At 37.9% G+C, this 27,830-nt stretch overlaps 1 protein-coding gene across 1 annotated transcript in view; it reads right to left on the bottom strand.

The window, feature by feature from the left end:
* Positions 1-260: 260 nt before the first annotated feature.
* The window catches only part of LOC133977392 (cadherin-22), an 89,405-nt gene continuing 61,835 nt past the window's right edge, over positions 261-27,830 (bottom strand). Inside the window, exons 9-12 of the mRNA XM_062415547.1 lie at positions 10,366-10,483; positions 6,839-6,988; positions 6,383-6,484; positions 261-799 (exon numbers count right to left, since the gene is read on the bottom strand). Coding sequence (XP_062271531.1) covers positions 261-799; positions 6,383-6,484; positions 6,839-6,988; positions 10,366-10,483 — 909 coding nt within the window. The remainder of the gene's footprint in view (positions 800-6,382; positions 6,485-6,838; positions 6,989-10,365; positions 10,484-27,830) is intronic.

Below are 27,830 nucleotides of genomic sequence, written 5' to 3'. Positions count from 1 at the left end.
CTTTCATACTAAAGTCTGAAAATTCAACAAAAACAAACACAAGTGAGTAACAAAAAAAAAAAAAAAACGAGTTCAAAGTTTGACTCTGGGATTTTTCTTCCAAAGAGATAGAGAGGTGTTGCTCTGTCTTTAAGGAATACACAGTGCTGGCTCTGATGATCTCAATAGAGTGCCAGAGGGTGAGAAGAGGAGGAAGAGAAGATGGAGGAAGAAGAGGACAGAGGGGAGTTTGAACGTCTCTCTGCAGAGGAGATGCTGTGCTAGGACCCTTCCTCCTCAGGATTTCCTGGAGCATAGTAGCCCGCCAGTTGCCTGAAACGTGGTCCCCAGTCGCTGAGGTAGGAGAAATCCTGTTCGGAGGTGGTGGACAGCGTGTGGATGGAGCTGAGTGATAACGCTGGTGAACTTGTGCCCTCAAAGGCATACGTCTGGAACGAATCATACGGTGGCACCGAGAGATCAGCATCAGCCTGTTCCACCTTCTTTCGGATGTAGCCTTTGAATAGGGAGAAGTCTGCTGCCCCTGCTGCTCCAGCTCCAGCTCCCTCTCCTCCACCACCAACCCGATTAGCTTGTATCCATTGCGGGATTGAGCGGATGTCCGGCCCAGAGTCACAGCTCTTGGCCTCGGGGAAGTCATAGAGGTTCCTCAAGGCACTCATGTCATAAGCCTGAGTGTCCTGCTCCCCTCCACCCTCGTCATTGTACTTGATGACGTTATCCCTCATGTCCTCCTCGTCCTCTGTCATCCTCTGGCCCTTCCTGTGGCGTTTGAGGGTCAGGATCAGCAAAACAAGGACTGATGGAGAGGGAGACAGAACAAGACAGAGAAAGACACAAACAGAAATATTATAATTTCACACAGTTGTCAGATATGTACAGGTTAATGGAACACTTTACAAAGAAGAATGTGTTATTCTTAAGTGTTGGGACATGTTGCACCCGCATATTTTAGCACAACACAACATGCAGGTTATAATATGAATTTGTCAGATCAGCATGAGCAGTAGAATGAGATAAAAGCCTGGAGAAAGACAGGTTCCTATTTAAAGGATTTTATAAGCTGTCATTACAGCAAGTGTTTTGAAATCCATGGCTTTCGCTCTCATGTTACACAGTAGACGTGGATTAAGAGTTGTCAAGCTGAGTTAAAGAGCTTGCATACAAAAATGGAATGCCTCTTCATCTTGCTGAAAAGAATGACATACCAAACCAAGATTTAGGGCAATAAATACTAAAAAAACAATCACACAAAGAAAATAATTGCGCTAAATGTGTACACTATTACTGCAAGTACTAAGGTGCTGTGCATCAAATACGCACTATGCATGTTGGATTTTCAATTACTTTCCTCGGGAAAGTTTATAAGTACTCCTATTCTAACTTTCATTTCTCAGGGCAAAGACACAGCAGGGGAAGATAATATATTATCAAGTTTTACATTCCAAATGCATGAGCATTGATTTTTCCACAATCCTGATTGCCCTGCCCAGAAATATGATTCAAAAGGCTTAATGGAGACCAATCTGTATATCAATACTCATCCAAGTCCAAAGAAACTGAGATCTTGCAGATCCATCACAACTTAAAACCAAAGGCAACCACCTACAAAAAGAAAGAAATGCCTTGGAAAATTAATATCTGGATTAAAAAAGGGAAAACAATAGAGACGGATCACAAGTATAGACTAATTAGACGAGAGGAAAATAAAGGCCGTATGCAGGCTTTAATTTCAGCTTAGTTTTTTTAATCACTGCCTACATTTGTGATTAGAGAAGTTTCACTTAGCTCAGACACCCACCCCCTGACTTCATCATCCCTCCTCAGGGCTGCACCCATCCCTCTGAAGCCTCCACCAGATTTTCCGACTTGTAGCAGCATCAAATGACATTTTCAGTTGAGTGATGATAAAAACCTATTACAGCCAGTTATGAATGAATTATGCACACTGGAGAGTATGCAGAAGTTAATGACCAACTCCATTTACAATAGTCCTATGGATAAACAGCAATCAAGACTCATTTTGATCAACAAATTAATAAGCAAAGAATGTGGACAGTGATTGATATACAGTACTTGATAAATGCTCTCAAATGCAAGTATGTAACTAAGCTACAGATGACTAATATTATCATGGTAATATCTTTAAAATCATGCAGGAATTAATTTATTTAATAAAAAAGAAGGAAATAAATTACATCAATACAACAGGGTTGGTGTTACCTTTAGTTAAAGGAATGATTATACACATTTATACTAGACCGTTTAGTGGCACGTAGGGCTTCTTCACTTAAATACTGAACCAGTGTTGATATTCTTTTGTATTGCTTGAATTTATAGTAGCTAGCAGTGGATATTTCCCCCCTATTTTACAATGGCCAACTGTTAACATTAAATTGTATTCTTGCCAGATTTATTCCTTCTCTCCCACTTTACAATATCATATAAATTAAAGTAGACCTCAGTTGAAAAGATGGATTAATGAAATTATCTGTCCCAAATTTTTCAGCTTTGACTGCCAGTGTATTTGAGTGTATTTTCTGTGGCCAATCGGCTATGAACAATGTCACTGTGTAACCGTGAAAATAATCCCTTTTTCCTCCTTTTAGTTGGGACAGTGAGGAACTGCTGTGAAGGGATGCCAGTGAAGGGACATTTAAATAGATCATTAACCAGTAGGCACCATGCATCTTCTGAAATGGATAGCCTGTTGCTTAAAACAAATGCCTACAAGCCCACCGAGATAAAAAGACTATCAATTACAATGGAGCCTGTGCTGCCTGGCACGGTTCAGGTTGTTTGATGCTGGGAACCCACCAGTACACGCATCCATACATTGTGAAAATGAGATATGTCCAGATCCTTTCCCTGTCAAATTAGATCGATGTCAGGAACTTTTTGTGCTGTGTACAGGAAATTCACACGTTAAGGCACTTTATTAGTATTCATGAAAAAAGCCCATGGACAAATGTACTCTTTGAAAGTGACCTTGGAAGTCAGGTTGTGACTGTAAAACCCTGTGTTTAACCTTTTATTTCATCTCCCTCCCCAATTCTTTTCTTTCTCTTGAGCTAAGCACCCCTCAAAAAAGACTGTATGAGTTTCAAGCATATAAACTGTATTTATGACTTGTTGCTGCTCCTGGTAATTGTATTCATTTGGTGTAAATGGCCTAAAAATAACTGGAGTGGAGTGAAAACGCCCCATGTGTTCCTTGCTTAAAGAGCTATGCCATCCTAAAGAGCCTTACTGATCTTGAAATGGGGATTTTATGCAGTACCTCTGACTGATAATGTACAGTCGTTCCCCTCTTATATTGTTCGCTGGGCTCCATTGGGAAAGCGGTGTCTGTAACCATTGTGTTTATTCTTCTCCTCCTTGAATGGGGCGAATTAATTGCCACGGGGGTTGAGGAAACAGTCATGGTTTGTGGTAAATTGCTGCGCACACTGTCATGCATACTAAACAAGCGCTAAGGCAATTACTCTAAATTCACACTAATGAGGACAGTAATAGGAGGTGGAAAACTTGATTTTATGAACTTCATACATGCAGATCAGCTACTTATTCTGTACATAGTACTGAAGAGGCAGTATGTGACAGAATGTGGCAGTTCAGTTTGGAGCAAAGACGATCAGATAACCTCACTTCTGACTAACCCTTCCTCACTGATAATATGTGAGTGCCACTGCCTATTAGCTACACAGATCCTTGAACTGTAAGCTATTGAAAACCTATTTAACTTGAAGATTAGCATGCCTCAGGCAATGTTAATACAACACCAAGTACAGAGTTTACCTTTGTAAGAACCATATGTACCTGTGTATAGCTGCCTTATGTACATACAAAGCTGGCCCCGTGTGTACAGATGTTGCAATAAGCGTTCCTGACAAGACAGTTAATTTACCCTTGGGCTGCGCTGGTTGCCCCCACCCAAGAGTTCATCACAAGCAGATGGGAGGTAATTGGAATGGATGCATGCAGATGCTGCGACACAGTGGAATGGATTCATCACATCAGGCCTATAAATGAACTGATGGAGGGACTGTTTGTTTGTAAAGTAATTAGGCAGAAATTTGTTTTCATTTTTCTCATCATCCAACAATTGATGTAATAGAGGTGGTCCAGCCTCTGGAGACAGTGAGTGTTGGCTGGCTGGTTATGTAGATGATGTATGTGTGTGTGTGTGTGTGTGTGTGTGTGTGTGTGTGTGTGTGTGTGGGTGTGTGTGTGTGTGTGTGTGTGTGTGTGTGTGTGTGTGTGTGGACAAGGTGCACGCCATAATGTTGCATAGAAAAAACTGACTGCTTTGCAGTTTAGAGTAGAAGAGTGATTTATCTAAGCACACGGAAGAGTGCTTAGCATGTAGAAACGTGTTTTGAAATGTGTGTGTGTGTGTTTGTGTGTGTGTGTGTGTGTGAAGGGGGAACATTAAAGACAATGATAACAAGACTGTTATTCACACCACATGATAGTTGTGAAAACACTGCTCATCGTCTGATCTCAGCCCCTGAAGCCCTTAGATTTTACTGTCCACATGAGGACTGGCAGAAGCCAGACGATGCTACTTAGCCTGTCCTTCAGTGATTTGATGAGACACCTTCAGTCCATTTTCTACCAATCAGTAACTCAAAGTGGCATGAACTTAACAGTGATTAGTCACTGACACCACTGGAATCAGCTCGACATCATCCAATTAGTGGAATCAAAATGGCATGAAAAATAAAATAATACCAAAATAATTAAAGCATGTTGGCATGATACAAATGTTATGTATATTTTTCTCTAAATCTAAATCACCAGGCTGCAATGAGCACAATTCTGACTATGTGAGTTTGTGTCATGCAACTCTTTTTCATCAGAGGGTCTTGCTTTCCACAAGTTTTAAAGGCCAGAGAATCATTTTCAGCTCAGGCTTTTGAGGTGATGTCATCTAGCCCAGAAAACCAAAACCACGGTACACTGCAAACACAGTTTTTTTTAATAGCCAGTGGAGGTTGTCTCAGATTTGTACATAACATATTTGTTGAGGCTTTTAAAACCACAATGAATAAATGATGCTCTGCTTTTGAAGCTGATTCCAGTAGATGGTTTGGTTAAAGGCAGAATGAGTAGGATTTGTTGTTTGCAGTTTGTAAACACAACATTCAAATTTGGCCCCTCCTCCTCCTCAGTGCAGTGCCATATTGCTACGTTTTAATAAAGTACCATCCTTACACCCTGCATGCTGTTATTGGCCATTGCCCAACAGTTTATGCAAAGAAACATCCTGAATACAGCCAAATAAGAAAATATTGGAAAAATGCAGGGGCACTGCAGATACAGATGCTGTATACACTTCTACTGGGTCATTAGTGATGATTGAGAGGGACAATTTTTGTATGAGTCTGTACATTGTTTTTTACTCATTCCGCCTTTAATGGAGACAGAGTTTTAACAACTCTCATTAGAAAAGCTCTTAAAAGAAATAGATAGCAATGGTAGTCACAGTTAAAGATGCTCAGTGTCACATCATCCATCATTCACTGCCTGCATGATGATAAACGTGTAGAGGCGAGAGTGGGGAAGACAAAACACAGAGACAACATTGTCGTTTCTTTCTGTCACAGAGGAGTGGGAAGCTAAGACATCCGAGTTGGGGGGGTTGGGATGGGGAGCTAACTCATAAAATTTTTAGATATGACAATACCAAACCTCTTCGGTCTCTGAGAGGGTGAGCGTGTGCATGCATGTGTACGTGTCTGCATAAAAGTCAGAGAATGTCTGGAAAGCCTTGTCTATTTAAAGCCTGCTGCTCTGGAGGGATACAAGTGCTGAGGCAGCTCTTTTGCCTGTTTGTTCTCTCTAACCCCCCCTTCACTTCACTCCCATTCATTCCATCTCCGTCTGTGTTCTGAGGATCAAAGTGGCTTGATATCATTCATAAACCCAGGCATCATCTGTGCTCCTGTTTAAACAAAAGCTTTCTCCTCCATAAAAGTAGCAACAAAATGTCAAACAAGAAAGTCACTCATGAAAGAAAAATGAAAAATTGATCTTGTTTCTATGTCACTCGACTTTTTCTGCCACTGCATGTGCAATTTTAATCTTGAAATATAGATAACTTCTAAAAGTGGTCAATCCATTAAAAGACACATGCTTGGTTGCATGATTTTATGTGCAGAAGACGTGAAGTCATGTCTTAAGGTGCGGCCCTCAGTCTTGCCTTTTAACTGGTACATCCCGCTATTAAATGCACTGCTTCTGTTGGTCCTGCTGGAGTAGTTGAACTTGGCAATGACCCCAGAAAAGCAATACTAATGAATTGTGCTTATCCATCCATCATCTGTCCATCCATTTGGCCCATCCATACATACTTACATGAGTGCATCCATCTGCTTACCTATGAGGATGAGCATGCAGACCAGTAGTGCTATAAGTGCTCCGGGGCTGAGAGCAGCGCTCATTACATAGGCTGTGGCATTGCAGGACTGGATGGCTCCCTCTGTGTTTCAAAAGAAAAATTTGCATTTATTATACAGATTCAGCACCACTTATGAATCAGCTCAGTGGACTATGATCAAGCATTGTTTTATCAAGAGAAAGTGTTTTTTTATCTGGCATATTTCATATTTTCATCCAGCTGAAATCTCTGTTGCGTACTGTTTGTGTACAGATTTGTGGCCTTGGGTTATTTTATACATATATAAATATACATATATTTTATTATATTTTTACACACATAAGCTGATAAGAACTCTTTGCTGACCAAAACAATAACATGTACATTACGGCTGATGCAGAAGGTGACAGTGATGATAATATTAGTTAATGGTGCAGCTCCTACAGTAGCTCTCACCTGTGTCGCAGCCGCAAACATGAATGGTCAAAGTCCCTGTGGAGCTGAGGGAGGGAGGCCCGCTGTCAACTACCAGGATTGGTAAGAAGTACACATTCTGTTCATGACGGTTAAAGCCTGACCGCTGGGTCCGGATGCCAGCAGTGGTGTCTAGGTGGGCAGTGTGAGTGTGTCGTGGGTTGGGGATCAGAGAGAGAAGGTTGCAATGTAAGATGTTTGCCATTTAATTCAAAATTTAAAAATACAACAAAAGTAACTTTTTCAAGCAATAGTCAAGTGCTCCAGTGATAATGAAAAAGACAAACAAAAACATTGCCATTTCTGTTAAATATAGTTAGAATAAATCATTAGCCATAATGCACAATTCAAGGACTTTCAGGGAAGAGTGCCAGTATTCTCAAGTGTAACTTGGGGTTGAATTATTTTGCAAGGAAAGTTAACTGCTTTTGCATTTTCAACATTCATCATGTCTTTTTTTTATAAAGCAAACAAAAACAGGAGAAAAAATGAGTGAGAGAGCCACTGTTTGAAATTAAACTTCACATATGAGCCTTCTCCTGGAGACATAGACAAATGTTAGACAGAATACAGGAGGAAGCTTTGACAAATAGAGTCAGAGCAGCTTCATGTGGTAGACTTAGCATAGTGGATACCAAGCAATCCATCTCCCAGAACATATATCAATGCTATTCATGCCGCCCTAGTGCTTCTCTGGCACATGTAGAACAATCTTCATATTACTGTTTGTGTACGGGAATGTTAACCCCCTGTGTTTGTCCTTTTGACTTTTCCACAACATTCTCTTCAGCTGTCTACTATAACGGCATTCTCTCCAAGACATATGGTTACTTATGGATATAGAGTGAATCATCTTGTGTAGCTTTGAATCAAAACCAATAAACTTAAAACCAAGGCCATATGTAGATTTGATCAAACAAACCTCCTACATCCACCTTTATCTGAGAGTAGTAAATAAAGAGACTTATAATGGAGACAAATGTTAATTTTCTGTTTCTGTTGTAAGATAGCAAAACAAGTATGAACATTTATTGTGACTTGGCTGTCATTATCAAGATACTGAGCTGCTGATAAAAATCATTATTTTATGAAAAAAACGCCGTCAGACAAGATAAACACAAATGCAAGTTAATATCTGACATTGAAATCTCTAGAGTCACGTCGCTAGCTTGGCTAAAAATAAATACTGTGAAAAGGATAGTGAAAGTTTGTTGACATGGTTAAGGGAAAGTAATGTTGACTGCTGATAGAAAACTGCAGCATTCCAACAGTGGCCTGAAGGCCAGGAAAGACAGGAGTTTCTTACCAGGTAAATGAAAACATGTATTTGAGTAAATGGCCAATAATATTATTTTTCTTGTGAGAGCTGACTTGGACTTGTGGCATATCATATAATCATTTATAAGCACAGAGCTATGAAAGAAGAAAGCAAATATAATTAAAAAAAAATAAAATATATATATATATATATATATATATATATATATATATATATATATATATATATATATATATATATATATATATGTGTATATAAAATATATAACAGCATAAAGAACTTGAGGGAAAAACAACTTAATAGGAATTTTCTGTGGATGTCTTACAACAACCTGGTTGTTGAAACACTCCTGCTATATTCATGCTTTATACAGTAGATGAGTTCTGTGGTGGCACATGTGAAGGTTTTTGACATTTTTTGGGACTGACTGACAAAAACTAAAAAATAAATAAATAAAAAAATTACATTCTAAGCATGATGTGGGACATTTTCCAGGCAATGTCATGGCAGTTTTGCATGTAACGGCAAAGTTTATTCAGCAAAGATGAGATTTTATTGTACAGAACATCAACATGGGGGAAATAATACAACTTTTCATCATTGTGTGTCAAGGCTTGGAGACAGAATGCAATGTGAGGCCATGATGGGGAAAAGAAGAAGTGACAGATTGAAAATGACAGGTTGACAAATGTGTCCATGAAAAGAGACACTAGAATGGGAAAAAAACAGGGGTGGGAGGATAAAAAGTCGGTGTGTGGTTTTGTTTGTCTTTCACCTAAATATATACAGGGTCTATAATGTGTATGTGTGTGTATGTGTATGTTTGTGTGTATATGTGTGTTTTGCAGAAATAGGGCAGGAAGTATGGCATTTACATCTGAACATGATGTGTGATTGTGATTATTTATCATTCATTTAATCACTTACATCCACACCATATCATTCATCCACTCACATACACACACATAGGTAGATGTCAGAAAATGAAACATAGAAAAGCAGATTCAGACAGTCTTCTGTATGTGTGTGTGTGTGTGTGTGTGTGTGTGTGTGTGTGTGTGTGTGTGTGTGTGTGTGTGTGTGTGTGTGTGTGTGTGTGTGTGTGTGTGTGTGTGTGTGTGAAGCCAGAGGGATACACTTATTCATACTTATTCCTGCACGTGTGTGTATATACAGTATGTGTATGCACATTATACAATAACCATGTTATATGCATGTGCAGGGACTGTAGCAGACCTCACTGCCTTCACATGGTGACATTTCCCGAGCTAGGGCTGCTCCCCTGACATTTTCCTGGTGTCAGATCAATCTTGATTTAGCCAGATGTCACATTTACTTAGGTACACATCTCTAAACGAGGGATCTGCCAGTGCGTTTGCAAAAGCACAGACAAGCATGAAAAAGCTCATCTTTCTGACAAAGCAAAGTCATCACTAGGGAACACAGTGATTTTAATCCAAACATTTTGCAGATACATAGAAATGTTGTGTTTTAACAATAGGCAATTTTCATGATGACACTTCAGGAAATTATGTAAGCTGTTGACATTCCACTGAATAGGAGTCAAGAAAAGATGTGGTTTTAAACAGTGTTCAAACAGGCAAGCCTACAGATGTTTCAAGGATGATGGGATTCATAAAAATGTGTCATTACTGTGGGGACAATGTTCAGTATAGACTTGTGGTTCGTAAACTAAAAACAATTTGCGAAAAATGTCTTTTGTAAATACAGAATGTTGGAGTATTAATCTGCTTGGAGAACCAGAACAGGTGGTGTTTATCCAAAAATAATAAAGAAATAAAATCTGCCTTATAATGCAAAGTCACAGAAAAAGACAGTGTCTAGAATTTCACTTTGAAAAAGACTGTGATTGTTAAAATTGTTTGGCAGTATAGTCTACGTATTGTCTACCATCTGGCACCTGCTAGCCACATCATTTTAAACCAACTGAATATTACCTTAAGGTCTACATTTGCAGAACACCCTCAAGCATTTCACACAACTGTCACATTGTCAATCGCTCTGGGGAGTGTGGCATCACCCTAAATGCATCTATCATCATGAGCTGTATCATAATGTAGAACTCAAAACACATATATAATATGGTTTTACAGACTCCTGCTTGTACCGTTATACCATAAAAATCAAATTATGCTGATAATGCCATCCATACAGCTACTGAAACATGCTTCTTCACCCATTAACCCAATGTACGACATTTGCCCCTAACCTTTGACATCCCACAGGGTAAAGTGTCGATTGCTGGAGGCGTCGGGGGCCAGGGTGAAGTAGAAGTGATGTCCGGATTGTGGCTCGTCTCTATCCACCACACTGATGGTGTGAATTAGCTGAGGAAAGAGAAGCAACCAAAGCAGATAGGGAATTAAAAGGACAAGAAAGAGGAGAAACAGAGGTTAGATTTTCTACTCAGATCCACTCAATAGGAACAAGAAAATGAATATGGAAAGCACTTTACACTTCACATTTCATATGCCTCTTTCATGAGGAAGGGAGCGAGGTGGAGCGAGTGTACTTGGATGCAACAGACTCAGAATCTTCCTATGAAAGTGCAGTTCAAAGGAGCTACAGTCACAAAGAGATAAAAAAAAAAAAAAAGATTTATCCAGAAAGTTGACTTAATGTTGGAAAAGCAAAACTATAATGAAACAATTCACTAAAAGGTCTTGGGAACAGAAACAGACAGATTAGTTCAATTTGCCTAAAGAAGAAGCAACGTCACAATGCAAATGTGCAAAGAAACAGAAAGAGAGATACAAAAACTAGGCAGGTGTGTAGTCCTATCTATTGCAATAATAGCGATTCACATTCAGAGATAAAACTCAACTGTGATCCAATTTTGAGAACTCTGTGTGGACACAATAAGGTGAGATAGGATTCACTGTGAGTTGAACAGACATCAAACAGCCCCTGGAGATCCTTTCACCTTAACACGGGCCTCTCAGTGACAATTCATCCTCCTCTCATCCTATTACTCTGCAGTCTGCATCAAACCACAAGCTGATAAATGAGAGTTTCACATCACATCCGTCTGCCCTGTTTCCTCTGCCCGTGCACAACATACAAGTCTGCATATTACTTTGATTTCCTACTGCATACTCCCACTTAAAAACAAAAGAAAAATCAGCTTTTCCCAGATGACACCTTAAATCCAACCTCACTCAAATAAAGCACACACATTGTATAAAGCAAACAGAAATGGGCAAAAGTAAAGGTTTTTGTTACATTCTGTTGTAAAACTTAAATGATACAAGACATTTTCCCAAAATATGTGGTAATACAATAATGTGTGTTTGCCAGAGATTTTAGTTTTATAATGTGTCTATTCTTTTGAAAATACATTTTTGGATTTTTTTGTGGTTTACTTGACTTTTCTACAACCCCAACTGCAAGATCTGATGCTGCTTAACTATAGTGCTGTGGCACTGAACAGCATCTGAACTTTTGTGAGTATTTGTTGGCTTTGTTGATATGAAGCTTTCATGTTACAAAGGAAGAAACTTTACTTTGCTCTTTGGTTGAGGCTCCTCATTTATGAAAAAAAGTAAGTCGAGACACTTATTTGGAAACTGTGACACACAAAAGACACGCGAAATAAACACTAAAACAATTCACATTTTCACATAGATGGTGTGATTTTTTTCAGCCATATAAGACCATCAAAAATTATAATAATAATAATAAATATTTACAATGTAATGACTTTTGGTATATGATATAAGATATAACTCGATACAGCTTAACATATAACTTTCACTTGTCACAATTATACATATTTAACAGTTAACAGCAGAATCTGTTATGCAATGCCTCAGGAAGTATGATAATCAGTCTCTTTTATCACAAACAACGACTCCGTTTCTTTAGTTTCTGTTCAGCCATTTTGATGCCTGCTCATCCGCGTTGGTGTTCAGAGCGCTACTCCCACTGTACATATCACACACTGTTCTCACTCATCCAAGTCAAAAGAGAAAGGGTGAGCGTGGTTGGAACTTATGCTCAGTTTTCATTTTTAAATCATTTCAATCTTAACTCGGGAGATTACTCTGCAATGAGTTGCATGAGAAGAAATCAAAATACATCAGTGCTGAAAGAGTCACACATTTAAAAAGGGTGCCATATTGAAGTTAATACTACACAATGGGCCTCATGCAGCAACATTCTCTCAAATTTCTACTTATAAAAGTTAATACCACATGCACCAAATTTTCTGAGCCACGCAATTTTCTGAGCACACCTGCTCTTACCCAGGTGTGCTGAATGATGAATCCCACTACATAAAAAATTGGAAGTGCATGGTCCAATGTTTCTTATTAGCATATGTAATGCCCGCCAAAACACTATATAAGGGCAGGTGCTGTGCGCAAATTCTCTGGCACATCTCCAGCAATCAGAGATGCAACAAATAAAGGCAGCAACAAGATGAAGTTTAGCAGTAATGAAATTGACGTACTGTTAAATAAACTTAAACTTATTATAGTCCTATTTCTTTAGCTCACCAATTGAATAATCCAAATATTATAATTACTCTGAAACATAATCTAACTTTGATGATATGGTAGTCATGTGTTTTTTATGTGCCTAAAATTTAAAACTTATATTTCCTTGTGTTGGACAAACAATTTGTGAACTGTGAAAACAAGATTTTTTTCCTATCTTGGTACGAGTGCCCTTGACCAATCTTCTCTTTTAAGAGAAAAGCAAAAATAAGAAAATACTGGTCAATCCCTATGGGTACGAACAAAATGAGAACAAATCATAGATACGAACAGAAATAAGACGGAATTTGTTCGTATATGGCTTCTTGCATGAGCCTCAATGTCCCAATACGTATTATTTTCCCTCTTGTTACAGAAGACAAATTTGATCTTGCAGTAAGTTCCCCCACCTTTGCCTCATACACACACACACATAGGCAAAGGTGAACTGTTCAGAGGCATTGTTAGAAATCAGCAGAGACACACATGACAAACAGCCCCCAGAACAACTATTAAGTGAAGCATTTCTCCGAATGATTAAAGCAGGATGTTCGATGGCTGTAATGCCTTTGTCGGGTCTCACACAAGCTCGCGGTCTCAGATAAGATCGAGGGAAATATATCAAACCATTACTCGGCTGTTACTGTAGCAGTCACATCTTTAAGAGGCAGGACACTTTTAAAATGTTAAACATGGCTTTGTTTACTGGACTGAACCCTTCCTCTGTCTATCTTTTCTCCTCCAGCTCTCTGCCTCTTCTGCCCGCTCTGTCTATCCATCACTGATTCCCTTTTCCTGTGATTCCTTGTATCTCACTTTCATTCTTGTCCTCTCCAGAAAAGTGTGTCCCTCATTCATCATTTGCCTGCAAATTGATTATTTTAAACAATAATACTGTCGATATACTCTACATCTCTCTCGAACTTTAAGACATCTGTGTTATTGTGTGATATTTAAGCTTGTGTTGCCTGCCTTTGCAAGACAGACTCATTCATTCACAGAGCTGCACACAAGTCTGAATTACAAGCCTGAGCGCTGGCTATGCATTACTGTGACTAAGCCACTGCCGAGCAGACTTCCGGGCCACAAAACCTTCACAATAAACAGCTTCTCAGCATTGACGTTGCATCGTAACCACAGAACAGGCTTAGTCATACCCACAACTCAGGGAGGCTGTTTGGGATAATATGGCTTACTTTGTAATTACAAAATGCTAAGGCATAATTTCAGGGTAAATCATACACTTCTTCCTTGGCGCACTGCAAAATCTGCGCTCGAGAAACACACAGAAATGCACCAGGAATTATGGCCTATATCTTCTACAATGATGTTTGAAAGAGAAAATCAAAATTGAGAAAATGATAACAAGAGCAAATCTTACCCTTGGTTCACATTGCTTTAGTTGTATAAACTGTAATGGCTTTTATTGCTTTTGAAAGTACTTGCAAATTCTTGCAAATTTTAATTGATTTAGTAAAAGATGATATGATAAACTGCAACTCTCTTACATCATTTTACAGTAGAAACATCAATTATGTGAACTGTAATGCTTCCTAGATCACATTTCTCTAGCAAACATGTTTTTGTCAAATGTACCTGCAAAATGTTAATCACTAATGTTTTCAAAATATATATTCTACAATGTCCATGCCTGGAAATTAAAATATGATTAAGGTACATTATATTGGAAATTAGACATAATGAAACCTCTTGACTAAGGGTTAAGAGCAACACACACAGGCATGTATGATGAGCATCCAAACACCTTTTATTTGCATGCAAGACCACACTGCGGCAGTGTCTTGACACACACACACACACACACACACACACACACACACACACACACACACACACACACACACACACACACACTGACGCATCAGAATATGCAGTTGTTGTTTTTTTATTGCTCTATTCATTTCCAGGATTGGCACATCCTAGCCTTCAGTTCCTTGACTACTGCCAAAAAAAGCAAAAAAAAAAACTTTTGAAGAAGGGCTACCGACTAATGTTAAATAAACATGACACTTGTCTTTCTTTGGTATAAGCACTGTCCAATGCACAATAGTTGAAAATGGACAAAATATAGGTGACAGAGTTGTACAATCTACAAATCTACATATGACTCACGTGTTTATCATGCAATCTTTAGTTGTAAGTCATAAGTTATATTTTTGTATGCCTCTATACACGTATGAAACCCTATATTTGACTAAATTAGATAATTATATGAATTATTGGATTATGAGAGATACTTTCACTGCTGTTAGAAAGGAGAAGAGAAAGGAAGATAAAGGCTATATACATTGCTATGGGAGTAACAACAAATCCCTTTAAGAAAATGCATTAATTCTTCATAGGACTCAACTATGACTATTCTGAATTGCATCCAAGCTTCTGAACGTGTGTGTGCATTCTGACACACAAACCAAAGCTATGAGACAGAGACCCCCACATATCCAGTCAATCCACAATCATCTATGAAAAATACATTTTTTTTCCAAAACAGGCCTGATCTTATCTTTTCATTTCTCATTGAAACCTGTCCAGGTTTATTTCAGTCTGAAGGTAAAAGAATAACAAGCAAAGACATGACACTGTAAGCAACAGCTTTATTAGCAGCTGAGGGATGAATCTACTCATTTCTTTGAAGAGATATGAACAGCAGTGCAATGTAGTAAGTGAGCCCTGATCTGTGTTCTGTGACTGTGCCCTCAGCAGGGGGACTCTCAGGCGGCATTTCAGGGTGAGCGCAAACTGCTGAGCGAGATAGAGAGTGAAGCAAGAGAGGGAAATGAGAGAGGAAGAGAGAAAGCGTGTGGGAGTTTATCGAGCAGCTAGCGAAGCTCCCTCAAGCACAATCACCTAATTAGATTTCTATCTAGCAGTCCCCTTTCCTGACCCCCCTAAATCTCCTGCATCTCTGGAAAGCTAGAAGGGGAGACTTTCCCAAAAGTGCAGCCCATCTGCACCAGAGGTGTCAGAAAGTTCAAGGTTGTGAGAGGGAGGCGGTTTTCTCATTCACAGCAGAAATCAACCATTTCACGATGACAGCTGGGAGGTATAATGAATAAATAAATAAATAAACACACAACTACTTTAAATGAGCTGAGAGAGGTTCATCTCTGAAATCTGGAATGCACTAGAAGCGTCAGAGGTGTGTTTTCAAACCAGATCCATTATTTCTAGTGGTAAAAAGCATCCTCATGGTGTCCACCGGCGCATTAAAATTTCACAACACACTGCTCTGGACTTGATTCAGTTTTGGGAAGCCAGCATGCTGTTTTCATGAGCAGGTCACAATGTCAGAAGAAAAATGGTAAAATAAGATTAAAAGCTAAATGTTCTCCTAGTACACATTTTTATAGTACCATGATTATCTTATTGGTATGTCATCAACACTAATATCTAATCTTGTAACACTCCCATTAACACATTGTTTTTTTATTCCAATCACTAGCATATATTGTAGGTGGTCCACATGGAATAGACAAGTTATATATACCAGATTTATTTACCAGGTCATAAAATATACATATGTAATATGAGTTTTTTGGTGGTAAAGAGTGCTTAAGTGACCCTTGATTAAGAGGGCACAGTGGACCTTTCTTATAAACAATGTTTTATTTTACATCAGTGTTACTTGCATTGTGTGTATCCCTGAGGTCTAAGAAATGCACTGAACGCATATTTTAACTGTGCATCTTCACTTACAAAACAGGGACTCAAGCTTCACTTCACATTTAGATAAACTAATGTTGGGGCTAGAATTGTTAGATTTCATCTGTGAGACCAATATTTTTCTTCCAAAAGGAATTATATTATATATCAAAATGCTACAGAGACATTAGAGCCAGCAGTAAATGACCAAAAAGCTGCACAGATCAGTTGTTTGGATCATGTTCTGTCTGATGACGAAGGAATGACGGGATAATGGAGTCAGAATGCTATTGGCCCCTATTCACAAGAGTTCCTTGCCTGGGGCATATGCAAAATAACTTACTATCTTACGGATTTACTTCCAGGGCTGACAAAGCATAGTAAAATGTTTATTTTGTTTTAAGTGCCTACAACTGCAGTTTCTCAAATGGCCACTTGAGGCCAAAATGGTTTTGGTCCCGAAAGCTAACTTCCCATTGCTTGACTACTGTATGGAGTCCAAATTTTTACATAACTCACCCTTTTGACTTTATTTAAGCTTAAATGTATGAATAATTAAGGATGTGGCTGTTTTGAGTGACAGGTGGGTACCATCCCAGTCAAGTCGTTAACACAGTGACAAAGTTGGGTAGGTAACGTAACCATGGTGTAACAGATTCATAGAATTTAAGCATAGCTGTAGCCATCGCTGTTTCAGCGTATTTTCACTTCATAAAAGTTCATTGTAACATTTTGGTCACCTAAAAAACCCTTATTCAGCATTGGTGGCCTTTATCCAACCAATGGTGTACCCTCATCACTCAGTGACTCACTCAGTCAGTCAGTCAGTCATTTGCATTTTCGAGGGCTGGTTCTGCTGTTGCAGTCCAGCCAAAAAGATATTGCTGGAATCAGTGAATATTTAAGTCTATGAAGTCTGCTGGTTTGTCTGATAGGAAGCTTGGAAGACAAAAGGAGGAGGCATTTGATGAGTATGAATCACTCAGTCTCCTACACACCTCATGAAATACTGTCTGGCAAACTGTGAGCCTGTCTCGATTTTTTCCTTATCTGTTTTGGTTTGCTCTTTCTTTCACTTTCTTCTGTTGTATTTGTTTAATGTGTGCCTGTGTGTGTATCCATGCTATACGCTCATGAGGTGAGTAAGTGGTGTGCTCACGTGTACGTGATGTGACGTGAGTTTGTGTTTCAGACAGTCTAACATTTAGCTATTTCAAACTGACTCTCTCAGGGGATGGAGGTTGGCAGCGCTGTGGCCAAACTGAGGTGATCTGTCGCAGTGACCCATTCAGCCAGCTGTGACACGGCATAGCAGAGATGACAGGCCTCTGTTACCCCAGGCCATACTTAGTATAGTATTTGGCTTTCCACCTAGCCTTTTTTCTGCACACATGGCACTATATGATATCTGTCCCTCTGCATTCAGTCAGATAAATACCACGAGGTGGGCAAGGAATGGGCTTAAGAGGCAAAGATTGTGTTCACGTGTCATTCAGTGAGGTGCAGCAGATGGGATAATGGGAAAATCAAGACATGGATCCATAATGGTGGAAATCTAGAGGGGATTTAAAGCTTGTGAGCTGCAATTACAATAAGATCAGATTTGCATTATTTCTGTCTAATCCGATACAGCAACCTTGTTCAATGGTCACAGATAAACTGTCTTACATCTTAAAGCCTCCAAGGACCATTGAAGTATTTGATTATGTGTTACTTTGGAGTATAGTGATCAGCATGGTACCAAACTGCTTGCTTGTTTTTGAACATCTACTCACAATAGTAGAATTTTATATTTGCACGTTATGGATTTACATTACACTTTTATCAAGAGTAACATACAATCACTGAAACAGCAGTATATGGTTAAATTGTTATTTTTTCTTCTTACATTGACTGAAATGACTGCAAATATGGCTGTTACCGAAATGCTTTAAGTGATAAATTATTTTGTTGAATGTATGATTTATTAACAATTAATTATGAAAGCTCTACACACTGTGCTTTACTCATGGTGAATAGGTGTGCTGTTACATGTCATTATAGTCCCCCATTTCCTACCTCACAAAAATGTATATTGTGAATAATCACACATTTAGGTTTTAGACTTTGAAAGTGAGGACACCATAGCAGAAAATGTCTAAAAGTAAGTATATTTTGCTCAGTACACATTTCAAATAATTATTTTTTTTAAGTATGTGAAGTTTAGGGTTGTGGTAAGACATGCAATTGTGAGGGATGATGTTAGGATCTAAGGAATACACTATGTCACTGAGAGTTTGTGTGTGTGCGTAGTGCACACAGGGGCAGGTTGAGATATTTTGAAGCCCAAGGCAAAAACATTTGGATATCCCTCCCTGTCTTGCTTAATGCATTCATTGCTAATGAGAAGAAGAACTTGCTTCCAGTTGAACAAGGTACATTCTGGAGACATGACCAAATCTGACCTGTCCTGAAGAAACTCTGCTGAACAAAACATTGTTGCTAAATAGAGTCTTGGTGCACAGGCTCTACTTTAGCATTCTATGGTAATAACTGATTGAATCAGAGGTTGTGTTATACTTTTGAATCATGTTGTAGTCATGGACTTAGCAGAAATGTATTGAGATTAAGAAGAAGTGTAGTCTATCATGACTTTCCAAAAATGTCCAAAAAGATCAAGGGATAAAAATTACGCATTTGTGTGTTTACTGTGAATCTAACACTTGAATTAATAAAACAATAAGTCACTTCTTGAACCCTTGACCAACAAGAGAATACGTTCTACTGAAAATGATCTTCTAATATGTTGAAATTAAATCTGGTCAACATTTATAAATTGTCTTAGGTTGTTCTGATCACTACACTGGCTTTTTGCTCAGCCTGAAATTTATGACAAGAACATCACATTTCCTTAACGTTATTATTGATATTTCAAGCTGCTAACCAATATAACAGTATTTTAATGAATGAATGTGTCTCCTCTGTTTACACATGTCATGCCACTTGTGGTGGTTGATATTTTATTCCTTTTTTTTTTCCCGTTTGAAATGTGAAATGTAGCATGGAGGGGTAAATGGCACCAAAATGACAATGCTGCAATTACAGAAGACATTTAAAAAAAACAATTGTGTGTGTGAGAAGTCGGTTGCTAAGTGCCAACCTTTTCACCTCAGGCATGCATAAAAACCTTTTGCAATAATTTGGCTTTGTTTCAAATTTCTGGCATCTATTAAAAAAAAGAAAATATTTGCCATGCAATACTACCTGTAACTGGTGTATTGAGAAATGTACAATAAGAATGCATTTCCTTTTGCCATGGTTGTGTACCAGTCTTCTATATGATAGCATGCTAGAAATATATATACTATAAGTCACTTATGATTTCTGTTTCCATCTTTGAAGATCAACCTGCAAAAGACCCCCAGAAGGTGATGTGAATAAAAGGTGAGAAGCTATTTAACACTTTGTGTCATGGCCCTGGCTTGAACTGTGTCCCTGAGCAAAAGCTGCTTAGCCCGTGTTACCCATTTTTTTATTCACTTCTCAGCCAACCCTTCCCCGTCCCATCACATGCGTTCTGCCTCTAAACACAAACAAAATAGGTTGCGTTGCCAACTCTCAAATGGGATCAAACCCAACCGCAGTTAAAAGGCTTAGGTTAATCTGATTTTCTCTGTGGTTCCACCGAAAGCTAGACCTGAGCCAGGGAGCTGACACTCCATGAACGAGACTGGGTGATAACACAGCACACAACAGGAGACAATGGAACGCTCCTCATTAGCTTAGTGTACCGAGGGTTGATCTGACATATTAAGAGTGTGACAGTGAAGGCTGTGTGCATACAAGTATACAGCATGTGTGTGTGTGGGTGTGTGTGTATGTGCATCTGCTTTTCATTCTAACATATGTATGTGCTGGGACACAGGCGAGTATGATTGTGTTTGTGATACATTTTATGGTAAAGAGAAAGTGCTAGCAAATTTAGTTGAAAAGGATAGATATAACGGATAGGATACACACAAAGACATATGTACACCAAAAGCATGAAAAAAACAACAACACAACACACGACTTCCTCACGGCTGTTTCACAGTAATTGTCACTTACAGTAGGTAAATATTAACAAAGCTCTCAAAAACCAAACAGAAAAACAGTATGCTATATGCCTTGTTGGCCCACTGACAGCATGATTGAATAATTTAGGTATAAAATAAATTACTGTTTGCTTATAATTAGCAACAATCAAGTCCTGCTATCAATCATATGATACTCATAATGCCTCATGAGTTAGTTTTAGCTGATTTGCAGTTGCAACATGGAACCAAGGATCACTGTTCTATGAAAAGTTTTCAATCTTGAGCCAAGCAAATTTGACAGTTGATTCATTTGCAAAATAACAGGTGTTGTGTGGGCTTTAATTAATTCTGCTGGTGTAGCAAGCCTTTGAAGAAGGTGAAACGGGCTAGACACTGAACAAAGCAGCAATAACTCTTTCTAACTTCAGATTTTCTTTTCACCGTAGCCAAATGAAGTGAGCAAAGTGCACATCGTCTGGGACCAGAGGCGTATGCAATAAGGCAAAGGAGGGCAGCTTGCCAGTGTTTGACTTCTATTCCAGGTGAAAGAAAAATTGACTTAATTATGCCTATTTCCGAGAGCCGTTGCCCTGTCCAAATTTCCAAATTGATTAATAGCATTCTGGGGGACTGAAACAAAATTGAAGCTCATTTTACATGCAAACATCTGTTAGCTGATGCTTATACCTCTGGGCTCCTCCTTTGGCAGCTTATTTTGTTGAATAAATAAGTGCATTCTGGGAAGCAGACATCAAAGTGCTTCAACATACCAGAAAAAAGCCCTCTGCTCCAAGAGAATCCCACATTTTTGACCTCTGATTTTATATTGTAAGGTAAGAAAACACCATAACCTTACAAATGTGGGAACCTTGTTCTTAAAAAAACAACAACTTCACATGCAGTAGCAAGCTTCTATAGTATTTGTTTGACTGTCAAAGTGTCAAAATACTGTCTCAGATAGTAGTGTCAGATGTACTGTCTTCATCATGAGCTTTGTCACTATGCCATAAATAATCAGATCTGCTTTCAGAAAAGAAAATTATTACTTCTATTCCAAGCAGACACCTTGTGAACAGGCTTCTGTACAGGGATGCAGATTTAGTGTTAAACAATAACAGAAATTGGCGATACCTATATTTTGGAAGTGTCCATTAAATATGTTGTGTCAGTGTGCTATGATGTTTGCTTATCTTCCACTATTTTGCACCAAGCCTGTTTTTCTCTCTGGGGACTGTGCACTGGAAATTTTATGAAGCCTTTATTACATTTAATGTTAGTTTTAATTAAATAAGTTATGCAAAGCGTAACTCTGTTGTCTGCGTGTATGTGAGCTAATTATTACTAATGTTGTGGCGACATATATCTTTGACTCGCCTCCCTTTTGGGGACAGAAAACTCATAAATCACTGGAATGTAAGTGTGTGCTGTAGCGGCAGAATGAGGAGGAGAAAATATGCATCAATTTATATATGACGGAGATTCGTAAAAGGCTGTGTGACATCATCTTGTTTGCTCCAATTTCCCGAACCTACAGTGCATGTATACGGCCTCCACCTCATGTAATTCCAAAAAGAATGGCTTGTCGTGTTTCTTGACAAGACACAAATAAAAACCAGGACAAGTGCTAGCATATTGGATGTGGCCAAATTGCACTGATTGGGCAGTTGCCAAACAATTTGATTACTTCTAAAGAGAGCAAAGGGTTGGAAGGCGGAGTGCCAACACTTCTGTATTTCCTACAGAATATTGTGAATCAAAATAATAGATATTGGTGTTGTTTTTGTTTTTTGGTTGTGCTAAACATATCATAATCATGATTATTTTAGTCAATATTGAGATGATGATTATTTAACAGGGTTACTCAATGACTTTGGAAACATATTACATGTATTGAAATGTCTTTTTATCAGTGGATTTCCTTGAACTTTAAATATAATTCAACTGAAAAAAATAAATAAATAAATGTTTAAAAAAGAGACAAATAAAAATAATAAATATATAAAAATATATTTAAACAAATAATATATATAAAACATATTAGATAAAAAATAAATCAGCTCAACTATGTTGTAGTGCACTTCCACAAGCTACTAGTAACACATATTCAATATATAAAATAATAAATTAGACCAAAATATCATGTTATTGTAGTGATTGTTTAGATGCATGTTGTGTTGATTGTTGTGAGTTCTGACAGAAATCATTGACTTGTATCCTGCAGTGTGTTTACATGCATTTGGGGCTACCTTCAGTTTTCTCCAGAAAGCTGATTTCTTAACTGTGTGAACAATAAACCTGCTTTCTGTAATCGGAGTATAGGATTAGAGAAACCTGGTTTCTACAGGCAGATGTTACTCCCTGTAGAACACTGATTTCTCTGCCATGTATACATAACCAGGTGTCTCATCATCTTTTTACAAGTAAGCATGTGCACAATAACAAACTGCAGAAAAAGAGAGCATGGCGCCAAGCGGCTGGATGAAAGAAGAAATCATTCAATCGTAATAATAGCATCCAAAGTTTGACTGAAACTAAAACAAATTAGCCTGTAGATGTTTACATTATCTGCCCTTACTGCATATAGATAGATAGATAGATAGATAGATAGATAGATAGATAGATAGATAGATAGATAGATAGATAGATAGATAGATAGATAGATAGATAGATAGATAGATAGATAGATAGATAGATAGATAGATAGATAGATAGATAGATAGATAGATAGATAGATAGATAGATACAGTTTTTAGTTTTGCTACTTAAATGCCCCACAATATTGCGGTGATATTACAGCCTCTCCAATATTTAAAGTAAATCGTTAAAGAAAACAGTTATGCATCACTACAACACACAATAAAGAAATCACCTGGAAAGCTTGCACTGCTCCACATAATTCAAAAAGCAATAAAGCCTACCAGTAGAGTTGGAGTGAAATGTCCACAGTAAGTGGTTCTGTATTTTTGCTGGACTGGCTCGCACACAACACAAAAAATAATAATTATTGCAACTGTACAAATGAGTCTATTGGTTGCCATCCACCTAGAGGCGGGGGTGCTGCAAGACGAATAAAAACCTTAGTTATACCATAGTTATAAACAGGCGAGAGGAAAATCTTCAGGGGAAACAGAGTTAAACTTTTAGCTTCAGGAATAACATGTTTTAGACAGTTCTTTATTAGGACAACGGCTGCTTTAATACAAACTATTTCACTGAAGCTGGGCTGTGTGTGTGTGTAACAGGTGACCTTTTGGATGTGTAGAAAAACATAGAACATTAATTACCATTAGATGCAGACTGATCCTGTCGGCGAGACAGGAGATTTAAATAAATGCCTTGTGCGTATACTATATGCACAAAATACGCACAAACGTCCCTCTGTGGGGGGATCGCTGCAGGTATTTAATAAACTCAAAAACATTTTGTGTGCGTGTGTGTGTGTGTGTGTGTGTGTGTGTGTGTGTGTGTGTGTGTGTGTGTGTGTGTGTGTGTGTGTGTGTGTGTGTGTACAGTAGAGGCAGATAATACAGATATAACAATACAAGTGAAAAACAAGTTGTTTTCTGGTTTTGGTTTAATCTCTATTCCAATTGCAGATTTGAAGACAAGAATGGGAAAAGCGTGTGGATTTCTGTTTTTTTTAATTACAGAAAAAAATGGAAAAAACTAAATAATACATTGTATATGTGTTTATCCTGTCATCAAACATGTTGGACACAACTTTCGACTGAGGTTACATGGACCAACAACAACCACTGGAAACCAAGTTTTTATATTATTTTGAAAATAACATGGAGGAGAAAATTGTTTCCCTTATGCCCCTCAGTGGTTACCCCTGAGGCTGAAAATGAGCGTTAGAAAGCCTTTGACCCAAGGCTAACATATTTTCATTCAATCCCAGCAACCAACCAACAGAGCTCCCCACAACAACATACAAAAACCGAGATACAAAAAAAAAAAACAACAGAGTATACAAAAAAGAAATGAATGAGAATGAGCAGATATTATCAGATGTTCCTGTCATTTGCAGACCCCCTGTTGATAGTCTGGCAGAGGTACAGAGAAAAACAACAGATAAATAGATACAATGTCAAATTCACCTGTATTTACTTTCAAATCCTGTTCTTTGGTCCGTAATTACAGTGTGAAATATTTCACAGCATTTTTCTCTAATGAGAGCATTAAAAAACCTTTTCTTTTACAATGCTGGGAGCCAGCAATGATCTTTTTGCTGGAAGACTAATCATCACTGTGTGATTAGGAGCTGAAGGTTAATGTGGGCTCTCACAGATAGGAGAGGGAGCGAGGGTGGAGTGAGGGAGATCAGACCAGACAATGTTCTGGAAAAGCGCAGGCGGGCGGTGTTGCAGATGCACAGGGGGGCTATAAGTGGTTAAGAGTCTGTGGATCAAGGGGAGGAGAGGCCTGAGCCTCATTACACATGTAAATGCAGCGTCCAGCATGGAGGCCCCACTTTAAAGCCTTGCTTTTTATTTATTTATTTATTTTTATTATTCCTTTGCTCTGCACATGATAATTGGGTCCAACTCAGCCAAGGGCCTGTTGACTGTGTAAGGAGAATAAAACACCCTAATGACTTTGTCCATTTTTAATGGTGATCAGTGGAAAGACCTGGCCTCCTATTGGACTGGGAAAATCCATGTTTTTGTCTTTTGTCCTGAACACACACCCACTGTTTGATGGGTGCTGGTTAATGATGCACATAAAAGTCATTCTTGAATTTAATTTTGCGTACAATTTTGCTCTTTAATCACATCTGCTAGTCACCTGTTTGCTATTTAGGAATTTATGTTAATCTACACCAATTACAGTATATATTTTTGTGGGACATAAATAGAGATACAGTGCCATTGTTAAGTACACTTCTCTGACTGAAACATGCCATCTTTCATGGAGAGATTTGCTGAATGGTATCCAGAATAGTCACAAAAAAACCCTCAATTCAGATATAAATTCCCCAAATCTTTAGTTTAAACACATTGCTTAGACAGACAGAAATTCAATATAGAAATCCGTGAAATATCAATCCCACTGACATTTAATTAGCACCAAGAATTAAAAAAATGTATTTATTCTTTGGAAAACAGTTTGTTTCTGGTATCATTCCTCTTTTGGTAAATTGTGCCTTTGCCTGAAAGACGACTTGAAAATTGCCTTTGGTATGAAGTGTCAGCTAGATCATAGTGTGCCATATAAAACGATCCAAACCAGAAATATGGCAATGGCTGGTAAGTATGAGTGGGACCAAAAATAAACAAAAAAACAAACAAACATCAACACAACAATATCTGTTATAAAATCTAATAAACTCAAGGTTCACTTAGCCTTCTAAGTGAAACTTCAATTTGTTGAAGAAAGTCCTGGCATATAGTTTAAAGCTCTGTAAAAAACTAATAAATGAAACTTAAGTGTATAATTATATTAAAAGTAATTGTTCTCAAGGTCATGATGTAAATATAGAAATAAATCATATCTACACATACAAAATGTAATCTTAAAAGTACTGTACTTTATTGCACTACTTTTTGCCAATTTATGACTTTTTCATTTGAATGAAGATACATGTTTATATTACTGTGTCTATTTTAAAAAGTATGTTACACATACATTATAGCAGTCAAGTCTTTTGTACTTTCATATATCTTTCACTTGTATTCATTTTTGTATAAAATCTTGTTTGTATTCATTTCTAATCTATTTTGTCTCAATATAGAATTTATTACAGGCATCTTTGTTATTGTGCCACATGCATAGCAGTAGTTTTGTTTTGCTAGTTGCTCTGATTAGTCCTAAAGCAACAATAATCAGAGGAGTGCTGGCTGTTCCATATGTAGTGCATGCAGCACCTAAAAAATGTAATGTTGATTTCTAAACCAAGGATAATGGAAATGGAAGAACATTTTATATAAGTCACTTTCTATAATAACTATACAGCCCATTTGAAAATCAGAAAAAGCTAATTTAAAGAAAAGCCTGAAGCCATGCTGTTATCTGTGAGTCACCAATTTACTCTAAATCAAATGAGCTTCTCACATAACAATAGAAACTATTTTTTAACTCTATAGAAACTGATGTTCTTAACACATTCAATGCAACACTGTCTGCCACCTTTCTTTCATCCTTGAAAACTGCAGTTGGTAAGTGCTCATTAAAAAAAGGAAACCTAGATACCTCTACCGTCAGCAACCTCTGACCCATCTAAAAACTTATCCTTTTTAGGCAATATAGAGATATAATATAAAGAAGGCAGTTTTCAATCAGCAAACACACTTCTTTTTAAATGATTATTTTGAGCAATTCCAATAAGGCTTTTGTACTAATCACAAGACAGAGATGGCTCTTGTAAAGGTTTCAAACGATAATCTTTTTAATACTGATATAGGTGAGTCATTTAGATCTTAGTGCAGCCTTGGATATGGTCCATCACAGTCTACTTCTACATAGACTGGAAAACTGGGTTCGTAGCTTTGGACTGATTTTAAAATGGCTGAAATCATACTTTCAGAGTAGAGATTAGTTAGTTGCTATTAGGAACCATAATTCCAAAACACACTCCCTTGCCCTGTGGTTTAACTCAAGGGCGAAGGTGTTCATGCTGCCACTTGGCCAAATGCCTCAGAACAATAACCTTGCTTATCATAGTTATGCTGATGACACTTATATCTACTTGGCTCTCTAATCAAATGACTTAAGTCCTATAGAGTCATTATACAAGTGCATTGTACAAATAAATAAGTGGATGTCTCCAATAATTTTCAATTAAACAATGAAAAAAACAATGGAATTTTATTTAGCTGCGAAGATGAGAGGCTTAGGGTTACTGTTCACTAAAAGCAAAAGAGCTAGTTTAGAACCTTGCTGTTTTAATTCATTTTGACTTAAGTTTTAACAGTTATGTAAAAGCAAGAACAAACTGAGCATTGTATCATCCTAAAAACACAAATTTAGGAACCTCGTGACAAAACAAGATTTGGAAAAACTGATTCATGCTTTCATCTCCAACAAAATTGATTACTGCAATGGACTTCTGACAGGACTTCCTCAAAAGATCATCAGGCACCTACAACTTATTCAAAATTCAGCTGCAAGATTTCTGACCAAAACCAAGAGGACAGACGACATCACCCCAGTTCTTAGATCTCTACAGTGGTTTTCAGTAAGCCAAAGAATTGATTTTAAAGTCTTATTACTTATTTATAAATCTCTACATGGAGTCGGCTCTAAATATATGACTGATACACTTGAGCAATATAACCCTGCAAGAGCTCTTAGATCACTAGGGAGTGGATTGCCAGTGGTGCCCAGGGCAAAATCTAAAGAAGGAAAAGCAGCTTTTAGTCATTATGCAAGACATCCCTGCCTGATGGTCTTTGAAATGTCCCAACAATTGTAGCTTTTAAATCCAGACTGAAAAACGCATTGTTTTCAAAAGCTTTTAACTAAACCTCTTTAAAACTCCA

This window comes from Scomber scombrus, chromosome 3 (genome assembly GCF_963691925.1).
Source record: "Scomber scombrus chromosome 3, fScoSco1.1, whole genome shotgun sequence".
In the NCBI taxonomy this organism is placed as follows: domain Eukaryota; kingdom Metazoa; phylum Chordata; class Actinopteri; order Scombriformes; family Scombridae; genus Scomber; species Scomber scombrus.
The sequence above is the reverse complement of the archived record's forward strand: the minus strand, read 5'-3'. Positions and strand labels throughout refer to the sequence as shown.